Here is a 13908-nt window from a genome sequence, read left to right as displayed (position 1 = left end):
TCGTCCGGGGGTCCCCTGGTTTGGGCGGGGAGCACGGAGGGAGCCGGGGAAGCCGAGGCTGGAGAGGCCAAGCGGCAGGGAGGGGACAAGGCAGCAGCTGAGGCACAGTGCTGCCGCTCTCCCCGAGCGAGCAGCGCCGAAGCCCACCCCAGCACAGCATCACACAGACACAGCCAGTGTCCCAGCGTGCAAAGAGCAGACCAGAAAGCAGGCCCATTACCTAGGAGTCCCCCGAAGGTGATGGCAGGAGAGAGAGCAGCAAAGTAGATGAAGAGAACGGCCGCGAGACACTGGCTGTGCAAGGCGTCTCTGATGTCACTGAGGTATTTGGGGTACCTGCGCTTTATGTCCCGAACCAGACCTCCAAAAAATATCCCGGTCCGCTTCAAAGGGTCGTCCTCAGCTTCCTCCTCTTCTTCCTCAGCTTTCACTTCACACAGCTCTGGGGGTGCATGGAGGGCAGGGCTTGAGCAAGGGAACACAGGTCCACCTTTGGGCTGTCCCTCTGCCCCATACCCCACGGAGACCTTCCTCCAGCGGTGCTAACCTGGTGGGCCTCCTGCGACCACATCCCACTGCCCCCAGCTGCCAGAGCTGCCCACAGCCACTGTCCTGCCTCCCCTTGCCCCAATCCCCACTGCCCACTGCAGGAGCCAGGCCCTGCTCACCCCTCTGCCAGGCTCTGTGAGGGGAGAGCCCACTGGGGCACGCAGGGCACTAGGCACAAACTCTTTTGCCCAAATGTGAGTGGAGAGACCTTTAGCTTCCTGGACAGCTCCCTCCTTCATGGACTTCTGCTCCCTCTCCTTCCTCTTCCTCAGTAGCAACTTCTGGAAGGTAGCAATGGATTTGAGCAAGTCTTTCCCCTCCACCTCCGATGGGGGGATGACAATGCTGCAGTCCAAGAACTCGTTGATTGCGTTGAGGAGGTCTTGACGGTCATCTGCCATGTATGCAGCCTCGTGGAAGTGCTGAGAGGGGCAGGGAAAAAGAGAAAGGGAGAAGGCTCAGACCAGCTACCTACAGCCTGGAAACACAATGCTTGCTGTGACCATACAGTAACATCCTGCTCCCTCCACCCACTTGTCTCACTACTGCCACCCACACTCCTGAATCCCGCCTCCTTGCCCTTCTACCCTCATCTAATCCCATGTCTCTCCTCCCTTTCCTATCTATCCTTTCCAGTGACCTCCTTGCTCTGGCTTTTCTCCCCCAAGCCCCACTGCTCTTGCCCAAGACTGTGCTCCTGCAGCACCTCTGCCAGCTGCATGCTCTGCCAGGCCACAGGGTGCCTCTCATGGGACTTCTCCATCAAGGAACATCAGATCTGTGCTTCCCAGCTATCCTGCTGCCTCTCGTTCCCTAGGCTAGATGCTACACCTGACCAACCTGTGCCTCTGTTCACACCAGATCACTGGGCCTCCATCAGGCCAAGATCCTTCTCCTTACTAGCTCTGCATGTCATTGCTCAGTCCTGCAGGGCTCTTGTTCAGAGCCCAGCCCAGAGATGTACCAGAAGCCAGGCACCACAGAGATGAAAGTCTTTCCCTGTCCCTGCAGCTCAAAATTAGGACTCTGCAACAGACTGATGTCCTCCTAGTCTGGTCTTGGGTTTGTTTTGAGGGAGAAGCTAGTGGAGCCCTAAAGCACTGCAAATAAAACACAAGTACCAGGACCTGAGCAGGGAGCGTAAGAGACTCTTGGGAGTCCCCACATGGGAGAGGGAGGGAAAACAGGAGCCTATAGCATGATGGAAGCCATGCAAGGGAACCCAGGCAGAAAAGGCGAGATACTCCTGACAGCAAGGGCAAGATGACAAGGACTCCAAAGAGACCATAAGGGGACAGCACTACTGCAGATAGGCAGAGAGGTGCTGGCAAATGGGCAGAAGTGCTGCATTGCCTCTGGAACGTGTCTGCAGAGAAAGGGCTGGAGAAATATGAACAAGTGAACAGCCTGTAAAGCAGGTAGGGGACAGCTAAGGTCCCTGCAGCACACAGACTCCCTGGAGCCACAGCTTCAAACTGTAAATGATACCGTACTCTCTTCATGGCGCCAGCCAGTGTGTAACCTTGCTACGGCCAGCCCCAGCTGCAGCAGCCAGCTCCCCTCTTCCAGCAACAGAGGAGCAGAGGCTCAAATGAGCAAGATCAGCCCACAACCGCAGTGCTGAAGCTGGAATATGGCACCTCACCTCACCACAGCCCTGTGCAACTCCTGGGAAAGAATCTTTCAGCTGGGAGCCCTTGTTGACCACAACCTACCTGCTCTGAGCGGACCTTTCAGGCCCCAGTTCAGGGAGAGTTGTGCACTGGTGACAGGACAGGCAGGTTTGTTACTCAGTTATAGTTAAATGGCACCAGCCAGGAGGACCCTGTGAACCTCTGATTCTCCTGTCCTGCATGTATGCAGCAGATGCTCGGATTGCCTTTTGCCTTTAATTCCTTAACAGGATAATGAATTTCACTTTCCTGCCATCTAGCCAGATGGGGGACTTCTAGCAGTGCACATGCTTGGCAGAAAAACCTTCCTGCCTCCTCATCTCTTCTCCTGCATGGATGTGCTCCTCTGCATGGATGCCCAGCCATGGGACTCAGCTAGAAAGCTTCGTCCAAACACTTGACAACAGTCCCCAGGCATTGCTGGGTCTTTTTGTCAGTGTGGCCTGGGCCAGGCGTCATATGGTCACAGGCACTGCTCAGCCTGCTCTCCTCTCTGTTTGCGAAACGTCAACTGAACACAACTTCTCTGACCTTGAGCAGTCCTTTGCTCCTGCTTTCACATACGGCCCCTTTTTTCACTCAGCCTAGCACTCTGTGTCCCAGCCAAGCATCTGTCCTACTCTTCCCTCCGTACTGGAACATCCTACCTTGGTCAAGCCAGGCTGCTCTTAAAAATCCCAAGTGCTCATGCCAGCCTGCCCCACCTGGGCCTTTGCACAGTGTCTCCCAGCACTCTCATCCAAGGACTGACTTCTGAGGAGCTACTGAAAGTCCCTTGTCTGTGCCAGCATCACCGCCCATGGCTCCTCACCTTGTCGGACATGAGCGTAGAGATTGAGCGGCCAATTTCATGGTAGTCCATGTTGGCCTGGCTCGGTCCCAGCAGCACAAAGATGAATCTGACAGGAATCGGGACCTCCAAGACAGATTCCAGGAAGACGGCCTCATTTAATCGGACAAAGGCCATAGTTGGCTGCTCCAGGAACTGCACACAACCTGCCAGGAGGCAATGTTTTCAGTAGAGTTAATCATTGGGGTGAGCTGTACTGGGCTGCCTTTAACAGTGGAAAAAGGGATTTTTGGGAGTTCCCATGAGCCCTGCAGTCCTGTACTTGTCTCCAGACCACTGACACAGCATTGAGCTTCATGCCAAGGACTGCTCCAAGTCCCCTGTTCACTGACCACTCCCAAGCAGTGCTACTTTCTTTAGCTTCCCAGTTAGCCCATTCTTAATCTCCTACAGATGGGCTCTACTTACCCTATAAGGGGCTAATTTTACATCAGAAGGTTGGTTTCTGCTAAGCCACTGCCTTATGAAAGGAAGTCTCTTACGTGTTACTTTTATCAAACAAACTTCTCATCTCATCAAAGAATGAAATCAGGTTTGCTTGACATGACCTATTTCCCATAAACCTCACTGCTTGGCAATAATTACACTCTTTTTCTTTAGCTCTTTATTAATTGAATCCCATATTAGCTCTGCCATTATGTTGGCTGGGAAAGACGTCAGGTTGAACAACCTATAGGTACTGGATCACTGTCCTTCCCTTCTTGAGCACTGATGCCATGAGCTTTCTTCTGGTTTTCTCGTATGTTCCTTGTATTCCTAGACTTTTTTTTTTTTTCAGATGAAAATGAGCCAGTTCTCTAAAGACTCATAGGTGCAAACTGCACAGTTTGTTTTACCATGTCCACATCTCATCAATGCTTGGCAGCCTCCTCGGTTCCTAACAGATTGGGAAGTACTCCCGCATCCTCCGGCATACCAGCCGCTTCCTTCCCCTACCGAACACAAATGTTTATTGAATACTTGTATTTCTGTGGCATTATTACTGATCTTTCTGCCATCTGCATCCAGCAAAGAGCTGTGTTCTCTGTTAGACTGGTGAATCTGGGCCATCCGAGTGGCCAAGCAAAACCCAAGACACAGCCTTACCTCAGAAATGTCCACTGTTTATAGTTATCTGTGTATTCAAAGTGTGTTTATGAAGCAGATTTGGCCTCATCATGGTTAAGCATCAGCTTGGTTGAGCTGCCAAGCCTCTTTGCCTGAGCTTTTCATCTACTGGACAGGCAATGACATTTGCTTTGCTTGTAGCGTAGCTGTGTGTGCTGAGATGTTAATGCCAGCAAAGTGCTGAGAAGGACCACTCTTGTGGTCAGAAGGCACCAAGCCCACTGATGCTCGAGCCTGCCTGCTCACAGCCCTCTTGAAACAAGAAATATCTCCTGGCAGCACTATGGTTGATACCCAAGACCTTGCCACCAGCCAGGCCCTGCTTCCATAAACTCCAAGCTCCCTGGCACACACAACCAGCAACCAACACTGGTCAGGGGCAGGGGCCAGCTGCTGGCGAGGTGTGAAGAGGCCAGATGGAGGGAAGCAATGGTCAGAGGACAGCATGAGGCCTGACAGCAGTCAGTGCCTGGCCATCAGTCCCTCAGGCAGTGCTTACCCACTTCTGAGCTGCAAAATGGGATGTTCTGGTGAGCCTAGCAGGACTTTGTCCTCTAAGCTGGGCCCCAGCTCCCAGCAGCAGTGTCTATCAACCTCTTAGTTTAGGAAAGAAACTACCTAGGCATCCTTTACATTTACCACACACAAACAAAACGTGTGTTGTCACCAAAGGAGAGAGTGTACAAGGCTCCCTCTCCAGTTGAACTTTGGGAACACGTACAAGATGACCAAATACCCCTCAGGAGGAAGGGCACAGACAGCTGGAGTCAGACCAGGATCTGAACTGGTCTCTTTTGGCATCAGGGGACTCTACATGCTGCCTCTTACCCACAAGAACCACTGTGGCCTCTGCATCTTCAGGGATCTTCTCCATCAGCTTCAGGTATTTACGGTGGCCCTCAGAGTTGTGGAGATGAGGGTTTTTCTGCTGGGGAAAAATATAAACAACTAAGGATGGAGTTCCTGTGCCTTGGTCTCCCTACACAGCCCTGCACCCACTGCACATATCTGCACGCCTGACACCCTGCTTCACAGGCAAGGCACCCCCACAGTGAACAGCCACCCTGCAAGCGCCAGGGCTGCGGCTGCCATTGCATGCTCAAGCAGATATTTGCATACAGTATGAGGCTAAAATTAGGTCCCGAAATCATAACGCAGCGACCTGATTTCCAGTGCTCCAGGTGATCCAGGGGAGCTCAGCCCTTGCAAGTACAAGGTCCTCCATGAAGGAGCCCAGAAGTGGGTGCCAACAGCTGTTGCCAGCCAACAGTGGTCCCCAGAGTGTGGAAAAAGAAGCAGTAACCTCCCATGTCACCCTCACCTCCTTGCACTCGGTCTCATGAGCCTTGGGGTCAGCCATCTCGATGCGCTCTTCCCCCATGAGGGGCATGCAGGTGTCAGTGGTGTGGTTGTGGTGGTGGTTCCCCACAATAGAGTTCATGCTGGAGCTGGAGTGGTTCCTTGGGAAGAAGCCCTCCTTCTCATCATTGGGGTGGCTGAGGGGGACAGCAGCAGTCATAAGGGGACCCACCTCCTGTGCCACCCGGGGCTCGCAGACAACCCCCTCGGCCATGTACCACCTACCTGTGCTTCAGCAGCAGGGCACGCAGCACGTTGGCTCGGTCCTCCGCTCTGATCTGGTCAGAGATGATCATGGTCTCCACCATGAGGTGAGCAATGCCAGGCAGCGTGGTCTGCTCCAGGTCAAGGAGGACGGCGCCTGCCAGCAGGAGGGGAAGAGCCCTGCTCCTAGTGTGCAGCACTCCCCCACACATGCACACTCTGGGGCCACAGCCATCCCACCAGGAACCAGGCTTTGGTTGGGCTACAGATTGTCTCAGTTGATAAATGCCCTAAGTCCAGGTGTCCCACGTCCTCTGTGTAAACCCTTGTCCCAGGAGAACCCAAAAGCTCTGAGATACACTAGGTAGCTTTGGTACCTCCCTCTCATTTTGGTCTCCCACCCTGACCAGACTTGATGTTTCACACCAAAGATGGGTCAAAGACCTGCAGGCTCCAGCACAGCTGGGAGTTACAGCTACCATGTGCCTGAGAGCAGCAAAGCAGGGCAAGGATCCAACACAGGCACCCTTGGGCTAATGCAAACCCTGGCAAACAGGCTGCAGGATGGTCTGTCTCTGCAAAACCTACAAGGAGACTGGACACAGACACTGTTGGACTGCCTCCATGAGGGGGCAAACAGTGATAGAAGCTGTCCAGCAAAACCTGTCCCAGAGCAACACGCAAACCCTGGCCCACAGTTCCTGACTCACCGTGGGCAATCGTCTTCCTGAGCTCCAACAGGCTGCGGAAGGACAGTGAAGCCACATGGGGTTTCCCCCACCTTGCTGTGTCCTCCTCTACATCCTCCTCAAACTTGATCCAGCGGGCCGTCTCCCTCCAGTGCATCTCCTGGTTCTTATCCACCACCAACTCGTTCAGCTCCACAAACACCTAGTGCAAATTACAGCAGGGACATGAGACTTCCCCTGATGCATACAGCTCTATCAACAATACATGGAATGACTCAGGTTTGTTCTCAAGGCACCACTTGGTCTAAAACACTGCCTGAGCAAACCTGCCTTAGTTAACCAGAGGTTTGGTGAACAGAAGCAGCGAGGACCAATATCACTGGTAGCATGGCAGGAGCTTCCATCAGCACATGGAACACCAGAAAGCTCCAGGTCAGATGGCATAGGCAGAGGAGAGAGAATGATGCAATGCTGCACCCCTCTACCAAACTGTGACACTTTTGTCCTCTGCCTGCTTCTTAGTTCCCCCAGAACTTCCCACACTTACCAGAGATGGTGTCGTTACTGTGCTGCCACAACAGCACTACCAATTTTTGTGACTTTTTAACATCTTTCCTAAGGTTGAAGCTTTGTGATTTCAGATAAATCTCCACTGTTGTTGAAAATAGTTTATTTTCAGCCCTCATGATAACGGATAAGAGCTTGAAATGTCACCCCCAAGGTCATGTATAGAATTAATTATATTGAAACCACATTTATCACTTTACAAAGTGCCTCTAGTCCTGATTTATGGCTTCTGAACACGTGTGGGAGGACAGCACATGGATACCTCATGGGGCTTTCTATCCAACTTCTTCTTCTTCTTCTTTTTCTTCACAGATGGAGTCGATGCTAGTTTTTTGCTTGTCCTGGTGATCTGACTCCGAGATGGTTTTTTCATCAGATGCCTCCTCACACCAGGGTTATCTTCAAAACGGTGGCCTGAAGACATGGGAAAGGAAAAAAGACCACCAGTGTGTCTACTGGAAACATACTGTCTGGCAGGGAAACACATCCAAGCCCACTCTTCTCTCATTAGCTTACGCTAGCAAAGCCCTGGCAGCTGGAGCACTCACCATCATCCTCAAGACCTTTGAAGATCCTTCCTGCCTCATCTGCCTACTTTCAGCTCTTCCAGACATCTGACAGCTAATTCCTTCAAGAAGGCGGCTTCCACCCAGGCTGTGCATACACTGGAGCACCATTGCAAAAGCTTTTATTCATGGTACCTGAGTAAATGGGGCATGAACCCTTCCCATACTCCCTCAATGAGAAGCAACCTGAACCCTTGTCTGCACAGCTCTGCACCCAGACAGCACAGGCACCTGGCTGGGGCTCATTTCTCCCACTGGAGGAAAGCTTGGTGCTCAGCAAGCGTAAAGGGCAGTGAAGGGGAAGGATATTTAGCTGCTGGTCTGGGAGACACGTGGAAATATCAATGACTGTTTTATTTAATTGTGCAATGAGATGGGGGCTGGCATGGAGGCTAGGCAGTTAAGTCCAGCTATCACTCTTTCTAGATGATCCGCAGTGCTGCTGTAATGCCCTCTGAAAGGTCTGCGTTACAGAGTTCAGCTGGCTGAATCAAAGCCTCCTGAAGCCTCCAGAGAGGCTGTTGAGGCTGCATTACAGACCCACCACCAAGCTATCGGTGCTGTTGGCTACCCAGCACCCACCAGAACCTGTCCTCAACCATGCCAGGCCCTTTTTGCAATTCCAGAGAAACAGCACCTGGGCAATAGCCTGCCATGGAGAGTAGCTTCCTTGGACAGTACCCAGGGACAGCAAGTGTATCTTCTTCAGCACAGACAGCCCATGGGGATGGAGAAGGCCTCAGAGCCCAGCTCCAGAATGGGCAGGCTCCCCCAGGTAGATCACGGAGACAGGGGTTTTGCTCAGCTTTGGTCCATCGAGGCTTGCTGGCCCTGCTTGTAAGGCAAAGCCAAGGTCCTCTCCCTGGGGGACCAAGGGCAGCTCTCCATTGGCTGGGATGAATGTTCAGTCTCCCTGTACCTTTCTGCACCAGGCTTCAAGACCTGCAGCTCTCAGGTCATGAGAGGTAGTGAAAAGCACTGGGCTTGACAGCCAAGTAGTCTCTTTGATATTGCAGGAAAATATCCATGCATCTCTGGCATGGAAAGACACAACCCAGCATCAGGCCAGGCATACCATGGCCTTGCTCCTTGGAAATCTGGGTTGCTAAATTAAATACAAAATGAATCAATACTGAGCCTCAGGGCATTTTCCCCCATTGGCTGCCCTGCTGATGCACGTCCTGCTGACGGCTGAACTCCTCCCTGCTCCACTTACTGCACTGCAACGTCGATAGGAGCCAATAACTGCCCACCACTATGTATGTTTCTGGGATCCGGGCACGTGTGGGGCTTCCTTGGACTTTTGCATGGATTTCTCAATTCCCGCATGCACAGCATGCATTTCATCGGACTTGGTGTGGATTTGTGCATAAACAAACAGTTCACCAGGCTTCTGAGTCTCCTATGCACTCTGGGACTCATTCCCACCGTGCCCCTAGAAGAACAGGGCCAGGGCACACTCTGCCCAGCAAGACAGAGAGCTCACCCCGAGCACGGCAAGCCTCCTCCGTGGCGATGCCAACCTTCCACACAGTGCTCTTAAGCAACAGCCCTAGAAAGCACACACAGGCATTCAGCCTCAGTCACCATATGCCCAGAGGACAGACAAAACGAAAGGAGACAAGTTTCCTGCCAGCATCTCCAGTGACTCCCACACTTGCTGACAGGGACTGGAGCCGTAGTGCCACAGGCCCAGAGCGAGCCAGCGAAGGTACACCTCCAGAGCCCTACAGAAGAAAGAAGCAATCCACTTTGCTGCTCTCCCTTGGCAGTGCTTGTGGCTACTGAGATGCCAGCTGGGGGAGACAACTCATAGGAGCAGGGTGGGCACATGGGCTTAATTTTGGAAGACGCCACTGGTTTGGGGAGTCCCACGCAGAGCTCAGCTGAGGTGCTCCAGACTGCTCTACAGCGAGACTTTCTGTGTCCCATCAGGTCAGTGCTTCCCCCAAATGAAAGTCAAGCTCAAGTAAGCACCTAAGTCTGAGGTCCTTACTCAGGACAGGATCTTGGACTGAGATCAAAGGGTGATGTGCCCAGGGCATAGTTCTGCCCTCCTTGCTTAAAGCCAAACTCCCCAGGGTGAGATGAAGCAGCCAAAGACAGCTCTTGCTGTACCTCCTCTCCAGTGCTCCCCAGGAGCAGAGCATGAGACAGTGACAATGTCTGAGGACAGAGCATGATTCCTATGGTGGCTTCACTACAACGAAGTGGTATGTCACCCTCCCACACAGCACCTCCTACAGCAAGAAGATCTTCTTGCCCCGTTGGCTTCCATCAGTCAGACTTCTTGGGATGACCACGTTCCTTTTCTGCCAGCTTAAATCTCAACATGACAAATGTGATGTTGCACTAGTTAAAGTCTTGCCCAAGAGTGCCTGTGCTAGTCAGTCCAACTCAGCGGGTGTTTGCCTTCAATTTGTGTGTTAGCTCCTGCTTCCCTCCTTTCACTGCCCTCTGTCCGCAAGCAGGAAGCCCAGAAAGAGGCATCAGAGTTGTTGGACCAGTACTAGAGAGCAACTTGCTAGCCTGGCATCACAGGGATGGTGCACACTTCCCACATACCCTAATGGTTACGTTATAGCAAGAAAAAAAAAAGATTGAAACCCCATCTCTTGGAATATTTAAAATTAGACTAAACAAAACACTAATCAACATACAGCAAGTCACAACCCTATGCTGGCTTCTGGAAAAAGCTACTGCCCTGCCCTGCCCAGAACCCAGGTCTCTCCTGGCTGATGCAGAGTTCAATGTGATGGGGACAGCTGGACCCCAGCTCATCCCTGCTGCCACCCAGGTGTGCCTGCACAGCACTCCCCGTGCTCTGAACACTAAAAGGAGAGCAAGGAGGCCAGCTCAGGCGCAACAAGGACTCTACTCTGCTCAAAAGCTATTAATTTCCTCTGGATCTGAGTTGGTCCCGGAAGAGGTACTGCCACAGAGTAAGTAGCTGAGCAAGTGGGACTGGCTGGATGTAAGCTGCACAGAACTGACTCTGGTGACTCTGCCTTCTCTGCCTCCGCCACCTCTCTCTGCAGAATTAATCCACAGTGTGGATTCATAGTGCAGAAATAATTAAGAGTTGACTCTACAGTCCATACTATATCAGGCACCTGCAGTATTAGCTGTAGCAATCAATGAATGTGTTAACTGCTAGCAAGCCAGATTTCCCCACTTTATAAGTCATGCATATCACACCTTACGGAAGCAATCTGCCCCTTCTACATTCCCAAGAACGGCCATCCTTTCCTGGGAGAACTTTGGGCAATCTCTCACACTTTTAATGTAAAGTTTGCTCAGCTCAGGACAGCTGATGGAGCCAATTTGCTCCAGGTTTCTATTTTGAACTTTGCTGCTACTATACTGGTCTATCAATTTACAATAACAAGTAGCAGACCCAGCCAGAGGCAAATCCCCACTTGCTGGTCCCTGCAGAAGCACATAGACTGGTAAAGGTGGACCAGCTGAGAAAGAGAACATGATGCCGGGACTGAGAGGCAGGGGACATTAAGTGTTTTGCCTGAGATCACACAGAGAGGCTGCAGCAGAGCCAGAAACTGAACCTGAGTCCCTGTTGCAAGCATTCTGCCTCACCTCTCCTGCATGCAAAGCTGGTTCTGGGGCCACGCCACCCTCCCGTATGCACTCCTAAAATCCCTTGAAAAATTAGACCACAATCCAGATGAGGACATTTGTGCAGCTGTCACAGAGCTATGGATATAAACAGTGTCATTCCCAAAGTGACATGCAAAACTTCCCTTTAACTGTGAGTTACCAGCCTCTGCCAAGGAAGGACCACTTGCGCGAGGTGGGAGCGAGGCTCCGGTTTCTGCGCAGTCCCTGGGGTGGCCCAGAGACCCAGCTCAAGAGATGCGCAGGTACGGAAACAGATGCGGAGAGCAGAAAGACAATCTTCACTCCCGGGATTCCTACTCTCTCCTTCCCTGCTTTTCCCACTCTCACTTCCTTCCTCTTTTCCCCGTCCAGGCACGCTGGCCAGCCTGCCATTAACTAGTTTCATAGCCACACTCAAGCCTGCAGACACAGGGACTAGGTTATTTTTTCCTCCGGGCATTAGGCTACACACAGAGCCAAGAACCTGATACCCACCGCTGCTGTCGGATCCGCAGCTCAGCTCGAATTCCAGCGAACAGAGCAGCAGCACACTGTCACCTTGTGCCACAGATGGAAGGGGAAATGTCTCTGTCCTTATACACCCCTCGGAGCAGCTGCTTTTTCTCTGGCCACAGCACCAGCCACATCCCAATAAGCCCAAACAGCAAGATGCAGCTGCCTCCAGAACTATTCAAGTGAAACACACGCAGGGAAGCACCTCAGCACTACGACACAGATCTGTACAAAGACCCTGGACAGACACACAGACACCAGACAGTTCCACCAGTGTCCCCAGGCACGCAGTGGGGCAGACCGTACCTCCTCTATAACCAGGAGACCAACCTGACACAGAGAGAGTGCAGACAGCAAACACAGGGTGGGGGATACGGACTTTAGCTGGGGGCTCTGATCTATGCAACCGTGGGGTCACTGCTCTGGTACTTACAGGTGGGCTCCCCGCCTGGGTAGCCCAGATGGTTTCTGATGGCCTCCCATAAATCATAGTCTTCAAAATTGAAGGCAAATTCATCGAAGTCTTCATAGCCGAGTGAGTTACGAATGCAGGTGCTTATCGCTACCTCCGGGCTGCTGCCCGCCTCCGATTCCTTCGCTGCCTCCTCTCTCTCCTGAAGGGTTGTCATTTTGTCCTTGCGAAGGTCAGGGGTCAGGCGCCATGAGCCACTCACCTCCAGAGGAGGGGCCGGGGTAGCCAGGCTGACGTGTGGAAAGCAAGCTGCCCCTGGGGGGGCTTCACCACAGCCTCAGAGCCAGCCCCAGTGCCTCGCTCCCCTCCTCACGGGGCATGAAGGTGCCGGCTGCAGCAGCCCCTGGGGACTGACGAGGTCCCAGGAAGGCTGGCTCCACCCGGGGATGCTTCCTTGGAGGGCTGCCCCACCGGCTCCTTGGGAGCAGGATCCTTGCTCTGCTGCGGGTTCTCGTGCCAGCTGCCCAGGGACACAGCGCCCGTGGCCCGGGGACAGCCGGGCTGTGTGTGCAGCACTGCTTCTCTCCCTCGCTCCCCTCTGGTGTCTCCCTCCCTCTCCAGCCTGCAGAGCAACCTATTGAATTCTCCATGTCCTCGGGCCCGGAGCGTGCATTTCCATGACGTCTCTTCTGTCTGCCCTCGAGCAGCGCACAGGGGCAGTCCCCCTCCGAGGCGCTCCGGAGGGGGCAGCTGCCTCTCCGCCAGGGGAGCGGAGGAGAGGGGAGGCTCCTCACCTCAGGCTTTCTGCGATGCTAGAGCTGGTGTGTCGCACAGAGGGCTGATCGCTGGGAAAGTGTGTCAGGAGAGGAGAGAGCTGGGTCTCAGGGAAAATGCAGGGAGCCCTGAACTGGAGAGGGCAGTGGGGTGGGTGGAAGAGCAAGCATCTGTGGGCTGGGTGTGAGTAGAGGTGCTGGAAACATGGGGACCGGCACAGTGGACACTGCAAAGCTGACAGAGAAGAGCCAGGGCTGGAACAGCAGGGGCTGGGGGACAGGGACGTGAGGGCTGCAGCAGACTGAAGACCATGCCTAGGGAAGAGGGCAAAGCAGGGAGAAGCAAGGGACACATGCACTAGTCATGTAGGTAGTGTCACAAAGCCTCACTTTTCATGCCGTCCAAGTCAGCAGATGCCAGCATCTGGGCCTCGGCCTCATCCGTGGGGACGCGCTGGTACGCCGCGCTCTCCAGCGTGGTCATGCTGCCGATGCACATCCTCTCCTTCAAGTCATAGGTAACCCGTTGTCCGCTTGCCACCTGGCCCCAGGGCTTGCGCTTCTCCCACCCACGAGACAGACGTTCCCGAGGCCCAGGGAGGCTGTAGGAACCAGAAAGACAGACGGTAGCGAATGAGGTGAGCGGGGATGGGCGCTAGCCCCTCTCAGGGACTGAGGTCCCTCGGCCCAGCCCTGACCAACAAGTCCCTGAGAAGGAGGAGAGCCAGGAGTCACCTGTCCCAACACCTAAAGGTTGCCCTTTCTGCTCCTCCTTTCCCCCACCACAGAGTGGGATCAGCTTGTGGTCAGAGTCGGGGACCCACCTCTGAGTCAATGGCCCCATGGTCCCCTGACCCAGCTGAGCCTCCTGGGGCTTCCCAGCCTGCAGGTCAGCACAACAGTGCAAGTTAGCTGGGAGGGAGGCTACTCCACGTGTGTCACCCTGTGCCCCCTAACCTGCAACCTGGGGATCCCATGGACCTAAGGAGGTCACAGGAGTCCCAGGGAGTGACTGTCCCACTGAGGAGCAG

General features: G+C 53.6%; 1 protein-coding gene across 1 annotated transcript in view; it reads right to left on the bottom strand.

Moving 5' to 3' along the window:
- The window catches only part of SLC4A3 (solute carrier family 4 member 3), a 37039-nt gene that overhangs the window by 9105 nt on the left and 14026 nt on the right, over positions 1 to 13908 (bottom strand). Inside the window, exons 5-13 of the mRNA XM_009641663.2 lie at positions 13268 to 13479; positions 7261 to 7412; positions 6453 to 6633; positions 5764 to 5899; positions 5501 to 5675; positions 5008 to 5104; positions 3034 to 3218; positions 758 to 971; positions 221 to 442 (exon numbers count right to left, since the gene is read on the bottom strand). Of these exons, the coding sequence (XP_009639958.1) occupies positions 221 to 442; positions 758 to 971; positions 3034 to 3218; positions 5008 to 5104; positions 5501 to 5675; positions 5764 to 5899; positions 6453 to 6633; positions 7261 to 7412; positions 13268 to 13479 (1574 nt within the window). The remainder of the gene's footprint in view (positions 1 to 220; positions 443 to 757; positions 972 to 3033; positions 3219 to 5007; positions 5105 to 5500; positions 5676 to 5763; positions 5900 to 6452; positions 6634 to 7260; positions 7413 to 13267; positions 13480 to 13908) is intronic.

Source organism: Egretta garzetta, unplaced genomic scaffold (genome assembly GCF_000687185.1).
Source record: "Egretta garzetta isolate BGI_Z169 unplaced genomic scaffold, ASM68718v1 scaffold577, whole genome shotgun sequence".
Taxonomy (NCBI): Eukaryota; Metazoa; Chordata; class Aves; order Pelecaniformes; family Ardeidae; genus Egretta; species Egretta garzetta.
This window is presented reverse-complemented; position numbering and strand designations above follow the sequence as displayed.